Genomic DNA, 25,611 nt, shown 5'->3' on the forward strand with positions numbered 1-25,611 from the left:
TGCTGCTCCCGCCTGGGAGGGACCTGGGACGTTTCGCGCCCTGCACCGCCCCCTGGGACCAAGGCCAAGGGTCCCGCCCCCTCCTACCCCTCCGCAGCTCTGCCCGCCCCAGTGCAGCCCGTCCCGCCGCACACACAGGTCAGCAGAGGGAGCGGTGGGGCCCTCTTGCCTTCAGGGGCGCACGACCATCTTGAGTCTCCCACCCCTTGTGGGCAGAGGAGGTGGCAATGCCAGAGGGGATAGGAAAGGAGAGGAGGAGAAGGAGGCTGAGAGGACATTCGACCCTCCATCCCCCACACCTTGGTCAGCCTGGTGCCACGCGAGAGGTGGGCGGGCACAGCCCTGTCTCCAGCACCTTTTCCCTCCAGACTTCTGCCGGGCACAGTTAGCAAAGCGCCTGAGCTGCTGACATATAGAAAAAAATTACTGCTGAAACGTGTCTGTTTTTGCTCCTTAGCGACTCTATTTACCTGCGCCGGGGAACTTGGCCTTGTCTCCATCTGAAATGGGAAGCTGACCTCACTGTCCATGTCCCTTGTCTGAGGAATTTACTTCCGTTCATGGACTCTCGCGGGGGCCTGTAGTTCCCCAAAAGGAGGCTCGGGTTAAGGCTTGTCCAACTCTGTATTTGGAGCGGTGCGTCTAATTGGAAGGACTTGTGTTTGTTTTGAGATTTCGTCTCTGTATGTAGTCCAGATTGGCTTAGAACGCTTCATCCTCGGTCTTCTGAGTGCTGGGATCACAGGCTTATGCCTTCCTTGGCTTCTTCTTCCTTCCTTCTTCTTCTGTCGTTTCTGAGACAGGGTCTTTCTTACATAGCCTTGGTTAACCTAGAACTTATGTTGGCCTTGACCTACAGGCGCCCAGGCCACCGCCTCTCCAGTGCTGAGATTACAGGTGTATGCCACCATACCCGGTAAACTGACATTGTAAATTACACTAAAGAGAAGTTGGGGATTTAGCTCAGCCTCTGTAGAGCACTTGCCTAGCAAGTGCAAGGTCCTGGGTTCGGTTCTCAGCTCTGAAAAAAAATTATACTTAATAATGCAATAATGTTAAACTTTAAAATATATAGAATAATAATAATAATAATAATAATAATAATAATAATTTTAAAAGAGTGGTGCCCAGTGCTGGGGAGGTAGCTGCTCAGTTGGTGAAATGCTGAGCAAATGTGAGGACCTGAGTTAGACTCCAGCGCCCACATTAAAGGCTGAGCATGGTGGCAAAAAAGAAACGGATAAACAAAATGGGTGAAATAATGTTGTTATAACTGCCGGGTGGTGATTGTGCACACCTGTGATCCCAGCACTTGGGAGGCAGAGGCAGGCAGATTTCTGTGAGTTCAAGGCCAGCCTGGTCTACATAGCGAGTTCAAGACAGCCAATGCTACACAGAGAAACCCTGTCTAAAAAAGCAAAACAAAACAAAACAAACAAAAAGTTCTTATAACCCTAAATAAAAAAAAAAAAAAAAGCATCCATGTTCTCATGCTGCTAGAAATAGGTAACTGGATAAATGAATAAGAGGCTAATAGCTACCTTTCCCATTCAGGAAGATCCCGAATAATTTTGGTAGTGTCCAGAGTGACATCCTACTCTTGACCTGTGTGCTAAACACAATGGCTTCCGAGGGCAGCGAAGAACGCGCCTTCACTGGGTAAATCTGCCGCACCTTACCCAGGCCGTCAGGGTCAGTACCAGCCCTGGGTAGTCACAGCACAGCTCAGGCTCTGTGGGGATGGGTTGCCATACGAGCTACCTCGCCTAAAACCGCAGCCTCCTAGTGCCGCCTTTACAGTTGCTCACCACCATACCTGGCTTAAAACTGTTGCTTTTCGGGGCTGTAGAGGCGGCTCATCAGTTAAGAGCACTTGCTACTCCTGCTGAAGATCAGGTTCAGTTCCCAGCAGCCACGTCTTGGGCTCCCAAGCACCTATGAGTGCGGTTTCAGGGAACCCAATGCCCTCTTCTAGCCTCCGTGGCCAGAGCAGTGCACAGGGTGTGTGTGAATGCACGCAGGACACTCACACACAGAAAACAGTAAACGCAGACTTTAAAGCTCAGTTAACAAAACAAAGTCGCGGAGGCTGTTCTTCCCATGCTAGGCTGGCTCCTACTGCTGAGAGCCCACACTGCAGGGGAAATACATTTATAGGCAAACAGGAAAGCAAATAGAGATGGGACCTGCTCTCTCTAGCCATGTGCCCCTTTCCCCGCAGCCTAGGAGAACCTATAGACTTAACTTTCAAAGTAATGTTTTTTCATAATTATTATTTCTTTAAATTTTTTTAATCTTGTTAAGCAGTGGTTTTTTTTTTTTTTTAAATCTTATTAAGCATGCCTTTAATCCCCAACAGTCAGGAGGAAGAGGCAGGTGGATCGCTGTGAGCTCAGGGCCAGACTAGTCTACAAAGTGAGTTCCAGGACAGCCAGGGCTACACACAGAGAAACCCTGTCTCAAAAAACAAAAATAAAAATAAATAAAAAATCTTTCTATGTATGGGTGTTTTCCTGCTATGTGCATAGGGCAGAAGAGAGCATTGGGTACCCTGGGGCTGGATTTGCCAACAGCGTTGGACCCTCATGGGTGCTGGGAATCAAATCCCAGTCCTCTGGAAGAGCAGCCAGTGCTCCTAACTGCTGAGCCATTCCCCCAACCCGTTAGCTTGTTTAGCATGAGGGTTCAAGGGTTGGAACTCAGCAAGCGCCTTCAGGTGCTGAGCCATTGTCACCTTCCCCAAATTTCCTCTTTAAAGAAATAACTCAGTGGTTAAGGGCACTGACTGTTCTTCTGGAGGACCCAGGTTCAAATCCCAGCATCCACATGGCAGCTCACAACTCTCTGTAACTCCAAGACCTGACACTTTTATATAGATATACATGCAGGAAAACACCAATACATATAACATAAAGGTAAATAAGTAAATGTTTTTAAAAAAGAAATACTTGCTGGAGAGATGCCTCGGCCTTGGTGGTTAAGATTTTGTATTGTTTTTGCAGAGGACCTGAGTTCATTTCCCAGCACTCACACCAGGCAGCTCACAGCTGCTTGTAACTCCAGTTTCAGGGGGATACTTTAACTTCAGGCATATGTACATGGAAATAAACAACAAATAACAAAATATTTAAAGAAATAAGTAAATCAATTTCTCTTATATAAAGACACAAGAAAACGGGTTAGGGCTTATCCTGCTCCAGTATGCCCTCATTCTAACCTGAATGCAATTGCCAAGACCCTATTTCCACTGTTGCCACCACCCCAAGTTCTTGCCTGCTCCTCTAACAGGCCTGTATCACTGCCTCTGTTTCCCCCGTTGCCTGTGTTTAGAGATAGGAAATTCTGCTTCAGAGAATTTTTAGAGAAACTTTTAGAAAGTACTTAGGTTAGGAATCAAAGAGGAAATATAAACAAAACGGCACCACACACACACTCTCTCTCTCTCTCTCTCTCTCTCTCTCACACACACACACACTTGTCCCTGTTGCCTGCTTTTTCCCCCCTGCTGGAGATTGAATCCAGTTCTTTGTGCACGTTGGGCAAGCACTTGGCCACTGAGTTACACCCAGTGCTGGCGAGGTTAAATCAACGTGACAGAAGCTAGAGTCACTTGGGAGGAGGGAGCCTCAGCTGAGGAGATGCCTCCCTGAGATTGGCCTGTAGGCAAATCTGCAGTGCATTTCCTTAATTCGTGCTTGATGTGGGCGAGTCCAGACCTCGGCAGCGGCAGCGGTGTCATCCCTGGGAAGGCAGTCTTGGGGTGCTATGAGAAAGCAGGCTGAGCAAGCTATGGAGAGCAAGCCAGGAAGCAGCACTCCCCCACGGCCTCTGCACCCATCCCTGCCGTGACTCCTCTGGATGATAGACTGTGAACTATAAGCTGAAATAAACCTCAAGTTGCTTTTGGTTATGGTGTTTTGTTACAGCGATAGAAACCCAGATAAAACATATCCCCAGAGTCTGAATCCTCAGAAAAAAGACGGGCATGATGGCACACACCTGACATCCCAGAGCTGGGAGGCGGAGACAAGAGGATCCTGGGAGTTTGCTAGCCGTTCAGTCTAGCCAAGAGGTGAGATTTAGATCAGTGAGAGACCCTGTCTCAAAAAATAAAGTGGAGGAGTGGAGAGGTGGCTTAGTGGCTGAGAGCGCTGGCTGCTCCTCCAGAGAACCTGGGATTCAAGTCCCAGCACCCACATGGCAACCCACAACTGTCTTTAACTCCAGTGCCAGGAGATCTGGTACCTTCTGTCTTCTACACACACTCGCTGTATGAGGAGAACAGATATTTGCTGGCAAACACCACACACACACACACACACACACACACACATAGGCACATGCACACACACAGACACACACACATGCACACACACACACACACTTAAAACAAGGTGAAGAGTGATGGAGAAAAGCATCTGACAGCGACTCTGACCTCCACATGCACACACACATACCCAGACTTAAAAAAGAAATAGAGTGTGCAGTCCAGAGCTGGCATGGTCAGGAATACCCAGCACTTATCAGGTAGAGGAGGAAGGATCAGGAGCTCAAGGCCAACCTCAGCTAAATAGTGAGTTTCTGACTAGCCTGGGCTACATGAAAAGCTATCTCAAAAAAGCAAAAAAAAAAAAAAAAAAAAAACCAAATATAAAGTGTGTAGTTTAAGCCAGGTGGTGGTGGCACACAGCTTTAATCCCAGGCAGAACTGCCGGGTCTCTGTGAGCGTGAGGCCAGCCTAATCTACAGAGAGAGTCCCAGGGCAGCCAGGGCTGCATGGATTGTGTACTTTAGCCAGTGTGGTACTGCATGCCTGTAATATCCCAGCAGAACAGGGAAGCTAGAACAGGAGGTCCAGTTCAAGGTCAGCTTAGACTGTGTAGGGAAACAACACCTCAAAAAGGGAATAGAAGTATACAGTTCATTAAAACAAAAACCCAAACCAAACAAAAACCCCCAGTGGATTCTTCCTCTGGAGCCGTCTCCCCGGCTTCTACCCCGAGGATGACAGGAACACAGCTTCATCATTATAGTCACAATTGTCCTCAGATGACCCGGCCCGCAGGTCAGTCGAATGAGACCCTACGAGAGAGGGTGAGAATGGGGTGGGCCAAGAGATGAGAAGAACGGAGACAAGACAAAATTCTGATCAAGTCTCAGTTTATTGTTCTTTAGGTAACAGCTTATAAAGAGTGAGAATGAGCAATTTCAGTGAAAATCGCAAAGCAGGACATTCTCAAGGAAATTTTCAAAGCGGGAGGAAAGTGCTCCTACTTTACCTTGCCAAATCTAATCGGCTGAGCAAACTAACAATAAAAGAACACCTGCCGTCCAGGGGGGAAAGATCACTGTGCCGAGCTTGGCACAGTATAAATCATGGGTTCCAAGCAGGCTAGAACCAAGCAGCCATTTAATGGCCCCACACACTCAGACGCTGCCCAGGGTCCACGGAGAGCTGGGCCAGCAGAAGACTTCTCTATTCACTTTTTCTTCTACTTGGGACAGGGAGCTGTTTTCTCACTGGTCCCAGGAAAAGGCAGGTGACTGTCTCCTCAGTCCTCCCCTCCCTGTGGATACAAGGCTTTACCCTTCAAAGCCTGCCTAGGTCCTGTTCTGGTCCCAGTCCCCCAAGCCTTTAGTGATGGGCTGTGGGCTGTGAGAGGACAAAGAAGAGCTAAAAGGGCGCCAGTCCCTCTGAGAAGTAAGCTGTGTGTTGTACAGCCCCTCAGGGCTCCTGGAACAGAGTAGGATAGAGCGTTTCCTAGACAACAACTCTGATTTTCGGCAGCTGGGCGACTGAGCTCTGCTGTGTACCAGGGCCAGATCCACAGACTGATGACATTACCCTGACATTATTACTATCTTAATTAAAAATCCTTTATAATTTTAAAGTTGTTCTTACTTTATTTGTATTTTATCTGTATGATGTTTTGCCTGCCTGCATATCTGGGCATCATGGGCATGCCCGGTACCAGCAGAGGTCAGAAGAGGCATTCCAGGGCATTGGATCCCCTGGAACTGAAGTTACTGAAGCAACTAAAGCCGCCATGTTGGTGCTGGGAATTGAACCCAGATCCTCTAAAAGAGCAGCCAGTGCTCTTAACCACTGAGCCATCTCTCCAGCCCCAAGAGTTTTTCTGTTTTCTTCTTCTTCCTCTTCTTTTGCTTTTTCCTCCTCCTCTCCTCCTCTCCTCCAATTTTAGCTTTAATTATGTGTATGTGTGTATCTGTCCATGTGAGGGCTAGTGTTTGCCCGAACCAGAGGTGTGGGATCTCCCCTGGAGCTGGAGTTAAAGATGGCTGTTAGCTATCTTCTGTGGGTCCTGGGAGAAGAACTGATGCTACGGAAGGGCAGGAAAAGCAGTGTTAAATGGTGAGCTATCTCTCTAGACTCTGTTAGTTTTTTTTTTATCTGTTCCTGTGTAAGTACATGCTGTGTGTGCTTGAAGAGGCTGGAGGAGGCCCCTGACCCCAGGAGCTGGAATTCCAGGTGGTTGTGAGCCACTGGCGGTTGGGTACTGTCACTCGAAAGGGTGCCATTCTTAGGTAGGGAAAAAACGCCAAAACAGAAGCACTGTGATGCCTGGGGATTCCTGGGTGGGGCTGGGGGTGGTGGGATGTGGAAGCGGCATCTGAGCTGGGTGGTCACCGACCGCTGCACTCGGGCGGATGGAGACAGGGGTGGGAAAGGCCTTCTGGACAGAAGGAGCCGTGTGTGGGAGACAGCCTGGGTGGACCCTGCTTGGCAGGAAAGCAGATAATGGGTTCCATGCGTTGGCCTCCACGGGCGCTCTCCATCATGCCTGTGGCCTGCTTGCCAAGCTCCTGGCGTGGCTGGGAGGCTGGCCACAGCACCTCCCTTCAACCCAAGCGTGGCCAGGCTGCTTGGGTTTGCACAGACGGTAGACATGCCTGGTTCCGAAGGTTAAGGAGGGTCTTCAAAGGTGTGTCCAAGTAATGCCTTTGTTCCCCATACAGCAGCTCACTGTTCCTTTGATCCGCCCAGAAGGCAAGCGTGGAGATGTGATTTGTCAATGCTGGTAATTTTTCTTTTTTTAATTTTAAAACATGTACATATTAGTGTGGTGTGTATGTGTGTGTGTTCCACGTGGTGTTTTCCACCACGGATTCCAAGGACTGAACTCCGGTCATTAGACATGCATGGCAAGAACTTCTACCCACTGAAGCATCTTGTGGCCCAGGGTAGATTGCTAAACATATTTAATTTTTTTAGGGCCTGGGGAGATGGTTCAGCAGTTAAGAGCACTGGCTGCTCTTGCAGAGCTCCCCAGATTTTATTCCCAGAACCCACATGGCAGCTCACAAACATCTATAACCCCAGTCCCAGGGATTAGGCCCACTCTTCTGGCTCCCTTGGCCATTGCACACACACGGCGCATAGACTTACAAGTAGGCAAAACATCCATACACAGAAAATAAGGGGCTTGTCTTCCTTCCTTCCTTCCTTCCTTCCTTCCTTCCTTCCTTCCTTCCTTCCTTTCTTTCTTTCTTTCTTTCTTTCTTTCTTTCTTTCTTTCTTTCTTTCTTTTCTTCTTTCTTTCTTCCTTCCTTTCTTTCTTTCCGTTCTTCTTTCTTTCCTTTCTTCTTTCTTTCTTTCTCTTCCTTCCTTCCTTCCTTCCTTCCTTCCTGTCTGCCTTCCTTCCATTTTTTCTTTGTTTCTTTCTCTCCATCTTCCCCTCCTTCTTCAAGTTTTAGGTGCTGGACAAATGTCTCAGTGGTTAAAGTGCCATGGTACAACCATGAGGAGCAAAGTTATCACCCATACAACCCCAAAAAGAAAAAAAGATCAGTTCCTGAGTCTTGTAAATGAGGCTTTTGTAAGTTACCTTTTTGTTTAATGCTATTGTTAAGAATCCTTTCCTATGGGGTGGGAGGTGAGAGGGTTGGGAACAAGAAGGAAACTGATCGGGGACATCTCTTTGTCGAGCTGGAGGCCTGGGACAGGGTAGGCTCCTGGGAGGACATGGGTGTGACTGTAGCTGAGACCCCTAACGAGGGGGGGACGACGACATGAAGACTGAAGTGACCACTGGAAGGAGGAGAACAGCTCACTGACAAAACCCGTGATCCAAAAATTACCCTGTGTTCAAAAAGTGCAGGGGTAATGAGGCCACAAAGATTGAGGGAAAATCCAACCAATAACTGGCCCAACCTGAGACCCACCCCACGGCAGAGAGCCAGCCCCTGACACTATTAATGATACTCTGCTGTGCTTGCAGATAGGAGCCTAACTTGACTGTCGTCTGGGAGGCTCCAGCCAGCAGCGGATCAGGACAGATGCTGGGACTTGGAGCCAAGCATGGGGTGGAGCTCTGGGGTCCTGTGGAAGTGTTGGGGGAAAGATGGAAGGACCTGGAGGGGACAGGAACCTCACAAGAAGACCAACAGAGACAACTAACCCAGTCCCATGGGGGCTTTCAGAGATTGAGACATCATCTAAGGAGCAGGCATGATCTGGGCCTAGGCCCCCTGCACACATGTGGCCAATGGGTGGCTGGGTCTTCATATGGGCGCCTGTCGAGTGGGTGGGGGCTGTATCTAACATGGACTCTATTGTCTGCTTTTGGATCACTTTCCCCTGGCAGGGCTGCCTTGCCTGGGGCTGAAGATATGCTCAGTCCTGATGTGACTTGATGTGCTGGGGAAGGTCGATGGGGGGAGGGGAGTTCCTCTTTTCTGTAGGGAAAGGGAGAGGAGAAGGCGAGAATGAGGGACTGGGAAGGGAAGAGGGTGGGGCACCCTTAGCATGTAAAGTAAATAAAAAAGAAAATTAAAATTAAAAAAGAATCCTATTCTTCAGTAATTTTTGTTGTTGGTACCACTAGCTTGTGCTTTTGATATTCACATGTAGAGTGCTGGGATCAAAGGTGTGCACCCCAATCCCCGGCTGAGACATTGTTTTCTGAAGTCTTTCAGAACTGATTTGTCATTAAGGGCACAGGTAACAACACTTCCGTTCACTGCAAGAATGTGCTCACACCTGACTCTAATTCCATCCCATCTAGAAGGGAGGCGAATGGAAACCTGATAGGTTACACACCTTGCCACAGCCAGCCCTGCAGAGGGGGTGGGGCAAGTGTGTAGAGAGACTATCTTGTGTATTGAATGGATGCAACAGCTGTCAACAACCAAACAAACAACCTATGGCCTATAGGAAAGGGAAGAATAAAAGGAGGGACATCCGGCAGGCAGAAAGGATTCTGGGATAGAGCCAGGTGTGGGGAGATGCGTCAGGGAAGATGTGAGGAGGACATGGTACCTAACCAGAGGTAACCAGTCATGCTGAAGAATTTAGATTAGAATAAATAGGTTTTTAAGTTATGTACTAATCAGGGAATGAGCCTAGCTGTATGGCCTTGGTATTTATCAATGTATTTTGAGTCTGAGTTGTTATTCTGGGAGCTTGGGGCCAGGAAAAACAAACAAATAAACAAACAAACAACCCACAACACAAGTGCAGCTGAATAACCTCATAGGAATGTGGTCTTACTCTTATGTAACCCTGGCTGGCTTATAAAAACCTAGCTGGTGTGGTGGCTCCCAGTTCATGCCTGTAATCCCAACAGTTGGTAGGCTAAGCAGAAGATTGCCACCCGATTGAAATCAGGCTATACATGAAGACCTCATCTTGACCCCCTCACTCCACAAAAAAGTCAAGCAGGAGGAGGACACCTGGACAGCAGTGAGTGTGAAGCCAGAGTGGGCTTTGTAGGGAGTTCCAGCTTGCTAGGTTATATAGCAAGACTGTCTCAAGGCCAGAGACATAGGACCCAGGTTTGGCTCTCAGCACCCACATGAAGGCTCACAACAGTCTGAAACTACAGTTCCAGGAGATCTGACACCCTCTTCTGGCCTCCTCAGGCATTGTACACACACAGTACATGCAGGCAAAATACACATACACATAAAAAAAAAAATTTAAAGAAAGAAATGCTTAATCATTCATGTAAAACATTTCTGTCTTTCCCAGGGTATATATTATCGCACACATTACCCTTTAAAAACTCTTACAGGCCACTTAAGGCTCATTAACCCAAGTGCTCAGAAGGCAGAGGCAGGCAGATCTTTGTGAGCTGGCCAGCCTGGTCTACAAAGTTCTAAGCCAGCCAGGATAACGTAGTGACACTCTGTCTCAAACAACAACGAAAGCTGTTCTTTTGGTGCTGGTGGGATGACACAGCAGGAAAAGGGCCAGCTGCCAAGCCTGACAGTCTGGGCCCCATCTCAGGGCCCACACGGTGGAAGGAGAGAAGTGACTTCAGCAAGCTGCCCTCTGACCTCTGCATGCATACCAGGATGCATACAAGCCACCTTGCACTGAGACCCGTACTAAATTAAACATAAAGAATTTCTAAAAATTTTTATTGTGAGACATTTGCTCATGAGCATACAAAACAAAAGTGTAAGGAGTTACAAAAGAAAAGAGAAAGAAGTTACCAAAGTGGATATCCTTGCAGCTACCACCAAGACCAGAACGTGGCATCTCAGGTAAATAAATCACACCAGGCTGTAGGCATGGTCAGCGAGAGAGGGCAGAGCCTTTTTGTCTAGCACAGAAAACACTCCAGGTTCTATACCCAGTGCAAAAAAGAATTCTACTTCAAGAAGTATGAGAAAACAGACCCGGGCCCTCACAGAAGCACACTGGGGAGTAGCAAAGGCAAACAGCACCTATACCCATCACACATCGGCTCTCTGCAGCCCGTGCTCAGTCCCCACAGGCCTTGGTGGAGGACATGTGTCACCTGGTGTCTGTGGATCAAGATGTGAAGGTCTCGGCTACTGCTCCATGCCCATCTGCTTCCGGCCATGATAACCATGGACTTAGCTTCTAAAACTGTAAGCAAGCCCCCAGTTAAATGCTCTCTTTTTATAAGAGTTGCCTTAGTCACGGTGTCTCTTCACAGCAATAGAACAACGTCCAGGCGATGCCAAGAATGTGGTTCTTGCTTTGGGTTGGGGTTTCCTATTTGATTTCTTTCTGCCCCCCCCCCATCCCTTCAAAGAAAGTAATAAATAAGCCTGGATTCAGGGCCTCTGCTCCCATCTCCCTCCTCTGATTCAACAGAGAAGCCAGCCCCTATTCTTTTTAGAATAGTGACCTTTGACCTCCAAGCCAGAGGCTGAGCCACTCTTGAGCACACAAGCACATTGGCACCTGTCTGTGCTTCCTTCAGCTGAGCGTGGTGGTCTCTTCCCGGGGCCCTGGGGGGAGCTTGGCTTCAGGCTGATGGCGAAGAGTAAGGGTCCTCCCTTCAAGGAGCCAGAAGACGGGGAAGAGAGGCTGGCTGAACACTGCATGGAAGGTGTGCAGTGGCTCCGTGTGTGGCTCCAGGCTGTAGAAGGTGAGGCAGCCCACGGTCAAGTTCAAATCCACACCCAGGAGCCGCCCGGGCACCCCACGCAGACGTTGGACCTTGCCATTGTGCCAGGCCTGGATATTGTCCTCCTGGATGGAGAGGCCCCATGAGCAGGGGCCACGACCGATGTTGTCCGTGTGGGTCCCCAGCTTTCGGCGTGGTAGTTTTGGGTAAGTGATGCCCAGAGTGACGGAGTGGTCAGAGGCATATACCTCCCAGTAATGTCGCCCAGTCTGAAAACTCTGGGTACACTGCACCTGCCACAGCTCGAAGCTGCCTGGCCTGGCTGGGCCCTGGACCTGCAAATGGTGTGTCACCTGCCGGTCCTTGTGGGACAACCGTAAGTACTGGTTGGCAGTGTCTGGGTCAAAGGTCAGGTTGCGATAATCTATTGGAGAGAGATGAATAGAAGTGGGCAAAGGCGTCATTTTCCCCCCCTCTAGAGCACAGAGTTACTGTGGCTCCACTTACAGACAGTTTAAATGTCGACCGGCATGCTGTGGGCTGAACACGGGGCATCAACTAGTGTCTTCCTCATTGCTACCTCTGAGCCGAAGCCCTCTACATGTTCCATGTTACACGTCGGGAAACTGAGGCTCAGAGAGTTAAGCTCACATAGTATTAAGTGGAAGAGCTGTGATGGACCCCAGATCCACATGGTCAGAATCTGCCCTTTAACACCATGCTGGCTGCATCTGCCTCAGGGTGGAGGTGGACAAGGTTTGCATCCTGTGACAGGTGTGCAGAGGTGGGGCCAGGCCCAGGAGGGGCCGTGGACAGGACAGTCGGAGCAGGTCTCCCACCTCATACATACACAGGCTTGTGTATGTATTTATATACTCTCACACGCACACACACACACACACGCACACACACACGCACACGCACACGCACACGCACACGCACACGCACACACACACACACACACACACACACACACACACAGGCACGGGTCTCCTTACTCTGCCAGAGTTTCCTCCTCAGTGGACACACTGTGCTGGGGACTGGTGGCAGGGAACCCGAGGCCTCTAAAGAACAAAGCAGAATCAGGGAAGAGGGCAGGGATCTTTCCTGACTCCTCTCTTCTACCCATTGGTGGGAGGGAGGGTAGAGCCCAGAGGGCGAGGAGAAGGCAGGCTTACCCACAGGAACAGTGTCGGCAGTTTTGGTTGCCACCTTGGCGTGGTTCTTCTCTTCAAGGAGGAGCTCACACAGTGGGCTTAGCAGCTCATTCACGCTGTTCAGCTGCTGTTCTTCATTCCACTGTGGAGGGGTCAGTGGCCCGAGGGACTCCAGGGGCTCAGAGAGCTGCTGTAATCCCTGATGCCCAGGGACAGTGGCAGTGAGTGGGTGCAAGGCACAGAAGCAAGGCCCTAGCCCGATGCCCCGAAATCTGGTACCTGGAAGAAGCTGTAGTCATCCACCTGTTCCAGGAGATCCTGGACACTGTGGCCATACTGAGCTAGGGCCTTCAGGTGGCCAGCCAGCCGCTGTTCCTCATTCAAAACCTGGCCCAGCGCCTGCTTCTTGGCCACCTCTATGTCTCTCAGTATCTTGGTCTGCTGCTCCTCCAGCACCTGTAGCAGGCTGCAGAATCTCTTGGAGACCACTGAGGCCAGGGTGCAGGCTGAATTCTGCATGGGCACAGGCGGAACCTCAGGGTGGCCAGTCTCAGCACTATGGCTACGCAGGCCAGGCCCTCAGTCACCCACTGGCTTGAAGGGTGGGGACACAGGGAGTCAGTCAGGGCCCTTGGAACCTCTTCCCCACTGGGGCCTGGCTTCTTGCTCAACCTCCCGCTCCCTTACATTAGGAGGTATTTTCGAGGCAGCTTACACAGGTTGCCTGCAGGCCAGGGACTAGCATGGGGACATGGTGAAGTACCTCAATCCAACTGCTTTGCTGCTGCAGCTCCTGAAGCTGGCTCTCTGCCTGGGTGACCTGTTGCTGGGTAACCGCCACTCTAGCTCTCAGCTGGTCCTGTGGCACCCATCCAGGGGGCAAGCAACAAAAGAAGGCTAGGACTAGTTGTGAGGTTCGCCTCATGCCACCACCAACATGGATGCTAGGCACTCTTCCCATGCCACTCATGGAGGACTACTTTGTTAAATTCCCAGAACCAGGTTGGAGTCCCAGGGAGGCCTGGACTGGGACCTTTCTCTACATGGAGCAGGGTGTTATATGAGAAAGCTGAAAGCCTCGTGCTGAAGACCTGACTTCCAGTCCCCACTCCTGCATCTTGTATGTTGAGTGACCTGGGCAGAGCTCCCACCTTCTCTGTTCATAACCTCACCCCTACCCCAGGCAACAAATGAGTGCACCAACGCCGGCTGACAGAGTCTGGAGCAAAAAGGGAGATGGCCAGAGTTGTCTGAGCAGTCATCAATTCAGGGCATAAGAGCCCAAAGAAAAGACATTATTATTATTATTATTAGGTTGCTTTTTGTCTCCTCTGAGGACCAAAATGTACTTTCACAGGAGCTGGGAACAGCATTCTGCTACTGGAAGCTGATGCTTAAGCCGGTTAAGAGTCTCATTGCCCATTTTTAATCCTTCCAACACCATTTTGAATTGGGGTCCCTTACCATTGTTGCTTTGAGACAGGATCTCATTATGTAGCCTTGCTGGCCTGGAACTTTCTGTGTAGACCAAGCTGATCTTAAACTCACAGAGATCTTCCTACTTTTGCCTCTAGAGTGTTGGAATTAGAGGCATGCATCTCCATGCCAGGAATTTATTTTTAAACAAATATTTGTGGCTATGTAAGTGTGGGTCCATGCATGTATGCCAAAGCATACATGCAAAGTCAGAGGGCAACTTCAGGTTTTTCAGTTGGTGCCCTCTACCTTAAGACAGGGTTTCTTGTTGTTTGACACTGTGTATGTCAGCCTAGGCGGCCCTTGAGCACCCTGTGCCTTGCATCCTCTCTGCTCTGAAGCAAAATTCTGTGTCCTGGAGTGGGAGCCATCTGGCTGAAGCATCCTCCGTGCTTCTGACTAACTTCCCCTGCAAGTGTTTGAGCCCGGGTTGCTCTCCTCCACTTGTGTCGGTCAGCAGGGTCCCATCCAGCAGCTCCAGGGCTCCCTCCAACCCCCTGAAACTCCTTTTTTTCCCCTTCCACTCACCCTTTGACCTCACCCTAGCCATGTCTCCAGCTCCAAAAGGTCTTCCCAAGAATCCACCTTCACCTACGACTCTCCATCACTGGTTCCAGCCACTTACGTCAATCCTCCACCAGCAGCCCTGCCCCCTTCTTCCCTGTCCAACAGGCTTCTCAGTCACCCCTCTGCTTCTTGTTCATCCTCTCTCCTCTCTCCATCCCTTGTAACTTCAGCCTCACATCCCTGGTCCCTGGCTGTAACGGCCATGGGCGGCAGCACAGGCCACCACTGTGGTGCCAACTCCCAGGTCATTTTTGCCATTTAACCAAACCTCTCAGCAGCATGGAACCCCTGAGGACCACTCTCCCTCCTGTAACTGGCTGGGCGCTGGCCACCATCTCTGTAGCTCTGTCAGGATGTAATTGCAGGCAGGACGTCCCTTGCCCAGCAAATTTGTACTCCTTCCAGGGAACGCCAATGACTTCCAGCCTTCTCCTTGCTGCCCACCTCTCCTCGAGCTCCCAGCAGATGCTGTCTTCCCTGTCCCCATGTGCCCGCTGCATCCACACGCTACGTCCCCCAAACCAGTTGCACTCTACACCGTCAGCACACAGCAGCCCCTCGCCCAGAAACCTTCTCCCTAGCTGTCCCTGCTTCTTACCCACCTCCACTGCGCCCTGGACCCCCACTCATTTCTGTGCTTTCCAGCGGTGGCCTCTCTCCCTCCCTCGGGTCTCATCTCTTATCCCCTCCACACCCCAGCCGAGGCTCAACCTCCGTAAAGCAGAGATCCGATGACATCATTGCCTTGACTCAAGCTTGCAAAGGCTTTGCACATCCCTGGAGGAAAAGTCACCGCCACCCTGCTGCCCACCATGGTCTGGTCCCTGATGACCTGGGAAACCTGTTTGGAGATCCTCAGGGACCTGTCTCCTGCCCCAAATCGTCACATGGGCAAGCCTCTCTGCCCATCCCCACATCCTCTTTTTCTGGCTAGCACTTCCTCATCCCTAAAGACCACCTCTCCCTCCTCCTCTTAAGCTGCTGTCTCTGTAGAAGGAAACATCCAGGTTTTGCTGGGACACTATCTGACTCTTTAAGTTTCAGTTTCGGGAGGGCAGAAAGCACGGTGACTGATTAGCTATATACAGCCCCGCCCCCTCCCGTTCTGTGCCTGTGGCCTGCACACTTACTGAATGCTGGCTAGAGTAGCGAATGGGGCTGCCAGCCCTAGCTTAACACTCTGGCTCTACTTCAGAGGACAGAGTGAGGGCTGGGTGCCGCAAGTCAGGTGCACAGGCCCTCTGGGCTCCTGTGGGAACCGGGGTCTTCCTCCCCCCCCCGCCCCGTCCCCCCCCGACCCACGCCGTGAACAGTCTCCGCTCTCTGAGAGGACCCCTCCTGCACCTCCCGCGCACGGCGCTCCACATCCAGCAGCGCCCGCTCGTGGTGGCGACACTCGTGCACCGTGCATGCGCTGCACACGCAGAGGCCCTCGGTGTGGCAGAAGAACTCGAGTGGCCTCCCGTGGTGTGGGCAGTGAGCACTGCGGCGGGCGCCGGGCTCCTGGCGGGGGATGGCGGTAGGCAGGGCCTGCAGCAAGGCGCTCAGCGCCAAGTTCCGGCCCAGCTTGGGTCCCTCTGGAAAGGGCTGGCGACACTGGGGGCACGTCTTCTCCTCGCAGCAGCGCCAGGAGTCCTGGATGCAGTTAGCGCAGAAGCTGTGGCCGCAGGGCAGCGACACCGGGTCCCGGTAGCGACCCAGGCAGATGGAGCAAGTCAGGTCCTCCTCCAGCAGCTGAGCGGCCATGGCGGAAGGGAGGCCCGGTGCGCAGAGCTCTTAAAGGGACCCAGGCTGCCGGTACGACTGCTGCGGAAGGGCGAAGGGACGGCGCAGGAAGAAGCGGCAGCGTACGGGACATCAGGGCTGCTGCACTCTTGTGGCCTAGGACATTCCTTGGCAGGGATCCAAGTCACCCTTGCCTGCCTTCTGACGCACTGCGAGCTGGGTGCGGCTCTCCAGGGTCCCTGGCACCTCCATGATTCTTCTCTAAACCCTATCTCAGCTCCTCCTAAGGATCTGGCCTTAGCTTCAAAGGACCTCGGCCAGAGGCTTGGAACCCCATCCCGCCCAGGGCCATCAGGAGTCATCTCTGGGGTGTCTTCCTGGCCAATAAATGAAAACGCAAGTGAGAGTAGTCCACCAGGGAGCCTGGTAATTAATGCTTGATAGATGCTCCTGACTCAGGAGCCTGTATTTTTTGCTGATTCGCGACTTTAGGCATTGGGGCCATTTCCTTTTTCTGGGAAATGTAGTTTTGGTTCTTTTAAAACAACGATAGTGGAAATTTCTGGTTACTAAAACCCACTTACCCCCACCCCACCCCCACCCCCGTTTTGCACTTTATTGTCGCTGCCACCTCAGGCTTTGACCGCATACTAGCCCAGTGGGTGTAGTCTCTCCTTCCGCTGCTGTTTCTTGGCCTTCAGCTTCTCTTCGTACTTGGTGAGCCAGCGGCGCATGGTTCTAGCCTTCTCGGGTCACAGGTCTAGAGGCTTGTACTTCTTGCCTTTGTAGAATTTCCTGAGGTTTTCTCTTTGAGTCTGGTTAAAGATAGTGAGGGCACTGGCGATGGATTGGCCAGCTTGGACGCAGCACCACCTGTCACCTTGGCAACACGAAGCTGAGACAGCTCCATCCTCAGATCGTCCAGTTGTTTCAGCAGCTCCTCCTTGCTGCGCAGGTCCCGGGCCTTAATCTTGACCATGGCTGCGCTGCTCACCTCTGAGGTTCGAGAGACCCCTTATCCTTTATTTGATGAGGTCTCACTGTGCAGACCCTAGTGGCCTCTGGCATCTACCTCCAGCTACCCAATACCTCCCTCTTTGGCCCCTGGAAGCCACACCTTTGACTGGGGGAGTTCCTGGCCTGCCAGCTGTTTCTGTTGTAACTATCATTGCCTGTGCAGCTGGGCAGAGCAGATAAGGGTCCCAGGGCCTCCAGGGCAGTGAATCAGAGATCTCTTAGAACGAATGACGTGTTTTTAGAAGGCCTACTTCTTTAGCTCAGGGAGGACATCTGGCCACATGGTGGGGATCGAGGCCTTGGCTCGAAATTATGCTAAGGTCCCAACCAAGCTGCTGCTAGGTCTGACTGGGATTATCCCAAGCCCAGGGGCACGAGTGCCTCCATGAAGGGCCTGTGATAGCAGGGCTGTTTTGTTCACAGGGCAAAGCTTCACTTTTCATGTGCATGTCCAGCTGCCAGGCTGCAGGGCATGTGCCCCTCTTCTCACTATGGCCTCACCAGAGGGCTACATATCGGTGTCAGGAAAAACCATTATTTAAAAAAGATTTATGTATTTATTATTTATATACTATTCTGCCTGCAGGTATGCTTACACACCAGAAGATGGCACCAGATCTCATTATAGATGGTTGGGAGACACCATGTGATTGCTGGGAACTGAGCTCAGGACCTTTGGAAGAGCAGACAGTGCTCTTAACTGCTGAGCCATCTCTCCAACCCAGGACAAATTATTTTATTCACATACAATTGAAGCACTTTCACAGCAAGCCCCTGGGCCTGATGGGAGGGGCCTGTGCAAGGGTCTGCCTTGGACACGCCTTCAGATGGCTCTTTCCTGAGGTGTGACCTTCCAGCTGTGCCAGCTCCGCCTCTGAGGTGAACATTCTGTGCCTCTCAGTAGATTCCATAGGTGGGCTCATGACTGTCTCTGTATCGGTCCAGATAGCGTAGGGGTTGCTTGTGAGGGAAGCGCTTCTGTTTGGGGTGGTAAGGGGGTGGCCTCACAAATTCAAACACAGGTTCCCGCATGTCTGCAGGAAAAGTAAGAGGACAGGGGTGGACTCTTGCTGACTGGGCGTCCTTCCTTTCTGTGAGGCTGGAGCCCTGCCAGAGACTGCCCACCTTGGTTTGCAAAGGCTGCCTCCTGACATGGCAGGAAAGGTCTTTGTCCTTAGGCCTGCCCGACCACCAGTCTCAAATGCCCTTACCTAGAAGCTGATGGAAGGTGTGGGTGACTGAGTCATCCCAGCGGCACTGGAAGAAAGCCAGGCCGGCGGGAGTCATGGCTTCCTGGTGTTTCTTGTAGAAATCAAAAGTGCGGAAGGTCCGCTGAGCCAGCTGGTAGCTGCGACAAGATGGGTGGCATGTGAGAGTGGTAGGCAGCAGGACAGGCAATCCTGGGAAGCCCCTGGAGTCCACCCAGCATTCGGGACTGCTGCCAATCGCAAGGCCGGAACTAAGAGGAGGAAGGAGCAAGAGCCACCATCCCAGGGAGCTGGCATGAGGATCAGGGCACTAGGCGGGGTATACATTACCAGGGTGAGGGACGGGTGTCCTCGGAGAAGTTGATTGGCTTGTCCTGCTTGAACAGCAAGAAGGCAAAGCGGTGGAAGCCGGAGCCTCGAGCAGGGAAGGGAGGGAGGTAGGGACATGTCTCCTGTCCTTCGGCCACCCTGTTGCTTGGGATGTTGGTTCTGGTAGGAGGAAAGTACCCATTAATTGCCATGCCAGGAGAACCCTGCACCCTGGAGGCAGAGTCACCCCCAGGGGCCAGGCCCTGAACAAGCTCTAGCATGCAACCTAGAAGCCGGCCTCCAGGGCCTCAGGGACATGCTGCAAGTACTTTAGGGTCAGAAACCAGTGAGGGGCTGGAAAGATGGCTCGGTGGCTAAGAGACTAACTGCTTTTCCAGGGGACCTAGGTTCCATTTCTAGTACCCACACGGAGGCACACAACCACCTGTAATTCCCAGTGAATCCAACTCCACAGGCACTAGTCATGCATGTGGGGCACAAGCAAAATGCTCGTACAAACAAAATAGTTTGTTTTTTGAGACAGGGTATCTCTGTGTAGCCTTGGCTCTCCTGGAACCCTGTAAACCAGGCTGGCCTCAAACTCACAGAGACCATCTGCCTCTGCCTCCCAAGTGCTGGGATTAAAGGCATGTGCTGCTACCACCTGGCTGAAATAATAAAGTTAAGAAATCTATAAAAGACTCGATTTGGAGACTTCTGCAATTTGCTGGTATTAGTTAAAACAAGACAAAAATCCCATAGTTGGTGACAAGGTGGACCAGCCGAGTCACTCTGGGCATAAGAACTGGGGTGTCTGCCCATCATTTAGGTCAGGAAGCCACACCACCTTTGGGCGGCTTTTCTCTCCACACCCTAGTGTCATGTCAGGTGACTATGCTGTGGTAGCCACTGCAGTCTCTGCCCAGAGCCCTGCTCAATACTTGGATGACTGTACTTGAGGTGGTGATAGTGGGCGGGGGGAGGCAGAAACCAGCTTTCCAGTTACTGGATTCAATTACAGGGGATCCCAATGCTTGGGGCACCTGTGTGACCTCTGCCCACTGGCCTGTGCTCAGAGCTGAAGCCAGCAAGGAAAAAAATGGAGGGGGAGAGCCAGTATGGACTGCTCAGGGCAGAAACGCCCACGGATCCAGTGTCTGCAGATGTTGCCGCTGCCGCGAGCTGATCTGGGTCTTTCCCCACTGACTGTTTCAGCAGTTTCACAGGATAGAAAATGGCTCAGAGCAATGAAGAGATTTGTGAGGACTGGCCAGGGCCTAGTGCACTTTTTTTTTTTTTTTTTTTTGAGACAGGGTCCCATTTCATAATTTCAAACTCAGATATCTGCTTGTCTATGCCTTCAGGGTGCTTGGATTAAAGGTATGCACTGCCACACCTGGCTTCAGCCATTTTCTCCTGTGCTTGTGAATCGCAGGGCCTGAGTTTCCAGGGCCTCCTGGAATGGCCCGGCTGGCTTCCCACACAGATACTCACAGCAGCCAGTGGACATATTCAGCATCTGGCTCCAGCAGGTGTCCATCTGCACAGAAACACACAGCAATAACCTTCCAAAGGTGCCAGAGCTCAAGCGTGACACTGTCCAGATCCCCAAGTTCTTGGCTCAGGGGAAGGAGGGGAAGTGGGAGGCTGGAGGCCAGGTGACCCCCCAAACACCTACCCAAGTTGGTGAGTAGCAGAGTCCACATGGAATCCTCGTCTGCCTCGTAGGTCACCTCTGGGGCCTGGGAAGCCTAGCAGAGAGAGATCAATGGAGTGCTCGCCCTCACCAGGTTGCAGGTTGTTGGTAGAGGGCTGGCGCTTGCTGGGGCCCTGGAGAGGGTAGTGCCCACTCCTGCGAGAACCAGGGCCCCTGACAGTACCACACAGACACTGACAGGGAATGATGTGTACAGACCCAGGTGCTTGACCTGAGATCTGACCTATCAGGATCACGCCAAGAGACATGGTCCCGGAGGCTTCTGTCTGTCTCGTTTCTGTAACTTTTATGGTTTTGATTTTCAGGAAATCAAAATCCTAGAACTTCAAACTTAGACGCTGTGATGTGGCGATGGGTGTGCTGATGTGTACACAGAGCAGAAGGGCACAGAAGCAGTACCTCAGTTGGAGTCACTTCATTGCCATGATACACTGGGATCAGGTCTTCTTCTCCCACGGCATAAGCCACGCGGAGAGGGACCCAGGGCACAAAAGTGGCACCGTGGAACAGGTCTCGGTAGAGGCCATAGTACTCAGCCAGGCGCTGCTTGTGGTAGGGCCCGCATGTCCTCTCCCACTCTGTCCGAACTTCTTCCAGTGGAATGCTGGCTGGGGAGGAACAGGATAATTTGGATACAGTGGGGGCGGGTGCACCCGGGGCCCCTCTTCTGCGAGGCTCACCTGTGCGGAGGCGCGCGGCCCGTTCCTCTTCCACATTGGCTCGAAGCTCCTTGACAAAGCGTTTCCTCTCCAGCTGCTGCTGGGCCCGATTGACCCTGGTTGGGGGCAGCCCGATGTCAACTTTGTCTTTGGGATCTAGAGAAGACAGACATGTTGGGACAACAGGGGTCAAATCTTCTCTTTAAATTTGAGTTCTTGAATGCATGTGTGGTTGTGGATATTGGTTCGTGTGGAAGCCAGAGGTTGACCTGGAGTGTCTTGTTCCACTGCTCTCTGTCCCATCCCCCATATCCCCCTGAGACAGGGCCTGTCTAGGTAGCCCTGGCTGTCCTGGAACTCATTCTGTAGAACAGGCTGACCTTGAACAGGCTGCCTGCCTCTGCCTCCCAAGTTCAAGATTAAAGGTGTATGGCTCTAAGCCCTGCCCTCAGTGTTGTTCTCTGAGGAGTCTCTCACTGAAGCTGCAGTTTGAGGACTGGCTTGGCTGGCTGGCCACTGAGCCCCAGAGATCTTGGCGTTAGGCAGCTCCAGCCCTGGGGTTAGAGGCAGACCTGATGTTTGGCTTCTGTGTGGGTACAGGAGACCCGAACTCAGGTCTTCCTGCTCTGAGGGTGGGTGGGCGCAGGCAGACACCTCAGTGACTCACTAGTTCACCTTCCTGGCCCCAAATTAAATCTCTGTTGAGCAGCCTGTCTTTATCTATTCCAGAAGTTGATGGAACTATCCCTAGGACCCAGAGCTAACCTATGTGGTCTACTTCCCAGACCTGAACAGGGCTCAGTTACTGAGCAAATCAGATATAAGGTGAAACTGTGGCTTCTGAGCCACAGACTGGGTCACAACATGGAAAACTGAGGCAGACAGGTTTCCTAACTGGTTACTACAGTACCTTTAAAATGAATCAAAGGTAGCTGGGCAGCGGTGGTACACACTTTTAATTTCAGCAGAGGCAGACAGATCTCTGAGTTAGAGGCCAACCTGGTCTACAGAGCAAGTTCCAGGACAGCCAGGGCTACAAAGAGAAACCCTGTCTCAAAAACAAACAAACAAACAAACAAACAAACAAACAAAAAACCCAAAAGATAAAGATAAGGAAAAAAGTGATTCAAAGGTGGCCATGAACACACACCCAAGTCTTAGTTAGAATTAGTAATAGTTTCAGGCAGATTTAAGGAAACAGCTCCCCAGCTGGTGCTAAATGCCTTTAATTCCAGAACTAGGGAGGCAGGGGCAGGTGGATCTGTGGGGTTGAGGCCAGCCTTGTCTACATAGTGAGACCCTCGTCTCCAGCCATGCATGGTGGTTCACAGCTGTAATTACAGCACCTAGAAGGCAGAGACAAGGCAATCAGATGTGCAGAGTCATCCTTGAACATACAGAGTTCAAGGCTAGCCTGGGCTGGGCTAATGAGACCCTATCACAAACAACAAAAACCAGAAAACAAAATAATGCTGTCCTATACTCCACCCACCCACCCACCCCCAAGACAGTGTTTCTCTGTGTAGCCCTGGCTGTTCTGAGATTCACACTGTAGACCAGGCTGGCCTCGAAATCAAGAGCTCCATGTACTTCTGCCTCCTGAGTGCTGGGATCACCACTGCAACCTGGCTGAGTCTCACAGGGAAATAAACCATACATCCATCACTTGAAAGTTTGTTTAAATTCAGATGCTGACCAACTCAAGACTACAGGTCTGGGCGGCTCCTAGGAATGACTGTGCTGCTGACTGTGAAATCCACTTCGAATAGCAAGGACCTAGAAAACCTTCCGCCCAGCACTCACCTATTTACCTGACACACAGCATGTACTGAGCTCTTATCACAGGAGACAGTTAGTCCAGGAGTTCCACTGTTACCTCTACTTCTCACCTCAATTTGGTGAGAGACACGTTTTCATTTTACATTTGAAGAGCCAGGAAGATCTCTGTAGGTTGTAGGCAAGTCCAGTCTACATAGCAAATTCTAAACAAGCCAGGGCTACTGCTTCATAAAAATACATCTGAGGAAACTGAGGATCCTCAGTCAGCTGTATGACAGCCTGGGGCTTCAACAGGGCTATCCAGATCCATGCTCATGCCTATAAACGCCACAGAAATCTGAGGATGGAGCCCAGAGGCGCAGCCCTTGCCTAACATGCACTAGGCTCTAGTTTGGTCCCTAGAAGGCCTAACAACAACAACAACAAAAAAAACAGCAACCAAACCCACCTCTGTCAAGTTCACACAATGCACATTAGACCCGAGAGAGAGCTAGCTGCTTTATCCTGAGGACCATGGATCCCAGCAGGGACACTGGGCAGTTCACAAGTTCACAAATGCCTACAATGCAGCTCCAAGGGATGATGTCCTTTTCTGGCCTCTAGGTTACACAGTTTTTTTTTTTTTTCGAGGCCATCCTACCGTGCCAGGCTGTCTCAGAACTATAAAAGGAATACACACTAGGAGTAAATCCTTTAACGTTGGTTCCCTAAGTCACTTTGTCCGGGTTTTAAATTTCACCTAGCAAATTACTGCCCACGTAGAGTCATGCACTGTGGATGCAAGGATCCGACGGCGGGCAAGACGCAGGATTCTGTGCTTAGTGTACCGACTATCTGTGAGGAATCTGGAAAGCAGGACAAGGTGTGGCTGGGGCTCCGGGGAGAGCATTTTAGGAACACAGAGGGGTTTCCCAACACGAAATGGGGGTGGGACCGCCAGGAAAGGATTTCAGTGGATGAGTTAGAAGAACTCTGATAGTTGGGGAAGAGGCTTTCCAAGTGGGCGAACCAAAAGGTGTGGGAATTAGAGGGGCTTAATGGCAAGTAGGAGTGCAAGCAGGTCCTTCCTCGTCCCGGGAGCACACAGGCCCCAAAGCTGGGGCGAATACGCCAGCAGGTCTCCAGCTCGCCAAGCCCCGGGGCGGCCGTCCGCTGCTCCTGCTCCCGTCCGCCCCGCACCTGTCTCCTTCACGAAATACTCCCGGTAGGTCCGCCACCAGTGCGGGGCCCGCGCCTCCTGCTCCGCCCTGCGCCGGTACCGCTCGAAGCTCCGGTACTTCTCCAGCCGCTCCAGGTTGCTCACGTCAATGTCCTCGTTGGGCATGGGCCCGAGCGGGGGTGTCCGGCGGCCGAGGGAGGCTGCGGGCAGAGACCGGGGCGTCACGCTGGCTCGGGGCGCCGGCTGGAGCCCAAGGCTGGAGTTACAGCAGCCCAAGAGCTCCACAACCCCGCACCACCACTCACCCGAGGTGCTGAAGCCCCGGCATCTCCCGATGCCGACAAACGCCGCACGCCACCAGGGCGCCGCCATCTTCCCCCAGGTCGCCAAAGACGCCGGTAGGACCCAGAGGTGGCCAGCGACAAGCCTGAGGGACCCGCGGGAGGCTCCGCCCCGCCCCGCCCCGCCCCTCCCCGCGGACTCAAGCTCTGCGTAGCGCCTTCCCGGGATGAGGCCTGTTGGACTACTGTGGGGCTGCCAGCTGCCACTGTAGCAAAAAAAGATAACGATGGGTTCTCACACTGAAATGCAATGGGGTCTCTATACCCAGCAGAAACTGCCACATCTTAGATCTCACAGCTCCCAGACAGCTAAACCTCTCACCATCACTTCTAATTCCTTCACCTGTGCGCACCTGATGTCTAAGGAGTTTTGGAGTTTTGGGTCAGGGACACCTGAGACTTGCCCTGAGGGGCTCATGCTCATTGAAGGATTCCTGCTGTTAGCGAACTGAAGGCGGATTCCTGCAGTGTCTACGTGGTCCACTTGCTGTTTTATCCTTTTGTTTTTGAACCCTCTTATATGAGCCTTTCCGGCTCTCCACTCTGCCCTTGTACTGATGAGAACTCTTACAGGGTCTCCACGAATGTGTGGAGGCTCACTGCTCAGCCAGGTAGCTTGTTCTTCATCCTCATTCTCCCTGTCCAGGAATGTCTAAAGAGAGGGGCTTGCTTGTATTTTACTTATTTGGGAGGCCTAGCATGGATTCACACAAGTACTGACTGGAAGCAATGGCTCCGACAATATTAATTTAAAATGAGCTAGGTTTTTGCTGTGTATTCCTACCTACCTTGGCACTTACTTTAGAGTTTGGCTATCCTTGAATTTATGACAATCCTTATTTATTTTTACTTATTCTTCTCTCATATATTATATCCCAAACCACAGTTTTCCCTCCCTCCTCTCCTTCCAATACCCCCTGTAGAAAGAATTAAATTTTGGTTTCTTTAAAAACACAGCAATATTATAAGAATATGTTTTCATTTTAATCCCAGGTGTGGGGATATGAGGCTGCTTTTCGAAGCTGACTATGATTTGCCTCATGTTCCAGTAAGGTGTGATTCTGCCAGCTGCAGATAGCTTCTGCAACTGTGTGACGTTTGGGTGCTGTTGATTGTGGTTTGTTAAGTAGTCCTGTGCAAAGAAGAAATTAG

The 25,611-nt window shown here is 51.5% G+C and overlaps 2 protein-coding genes and 1 pseudogene across 3 annotated transcripts; all 3 read right to left on the bottom strand.

Annotated features, from left to right (window-relative positions):
* Positions 1-10,366: 10,366 nt before the first annotated feature.
* Trim65 (tripartite motif containing 65) lies at positions 10,367-16,548 on the bottom strand. Of its 2 annotated transcripts, XM_055592234.1 has the most exons (6): positions 15,890-16,548; positions 13,266-13,361; positions 12,782-13,015; positions 12,524-12,701; positions 12,344-12,409; positions 10,367-11,769 (listed from the first exon to the last, which is right to left on the bottom strand). In XM_055592234.1, the coding sequence occupies exons 1-6, from the start codon at positions 16,289-16,291 to the stop codon at positions 11,195-11,197; spliced, it is 1,551 nt and encodes a 516-aa protein (XP_055448209.1). In that variant the 5' UTR covers positions 16,292-16,548; the 3' UTR covers positions 10,367-11,194. The 2 variants fall into 2 exon arrangements, with proteins under 2 accessions (XP_055448209.1, XP_055448210.1); XM_055592235.1 differs by lacking the exon at positions 12,344-12,409.
* A 354-nt stretch (positions 16,549-16,902) lies between these two features.
* On the bottom strand, positions 16,903-17,249 carry LOC129665520 (60S ribosomal protein L35-like; annotated as a pseudogene).
* Positions 17,250-18,002: 753 nt separating this feature from the next.
* Mrpl38 (mitochondrial ribosomal protein L38) lies at positions 18,003-25,350 on the bottom strand. Its single transcript, XM_055592236.1, has 9 exons — positions 24,424-25,350; positions 24,139-24,318; positions 21,202-21,336; positions 20,921-21,129; positions 20,483-20,555; positions 20,299-20,344; positions 18,826-18,984; positions 18,499-18,635; positions 18,003-18,321 (listed from the first exon to the last, which is right to left on the bottom strand). Exons 1-9 carry the CDS (start codon positions 24,488-24,490, stop codon positions 18,185-18,187), a joined length of 1,143 nt encoding a protein of 380 aa, XP_055448211.1. The 5' UTR covers positions 24,491-25,350; the 3' UTR covers positions 18,003-18,184.
* Between the last annotated feature and the right edge of the window lie 261 nt (positions 25,351-25,611).

Source organism: Psammomys obesus, unplaced genomic scaffold (genome assembly GCF_907164565.1).
Source record: "Psammomys obesus unplaced genomic scaffold, mPsaObe1.curated_primary_1811, whole genome shotgun sequence".
NCBI lineage: Eukaryota > Metazoa > Chordata > Mammalia > Rodentia > Muridae > Psammomys > Psammomys obesus.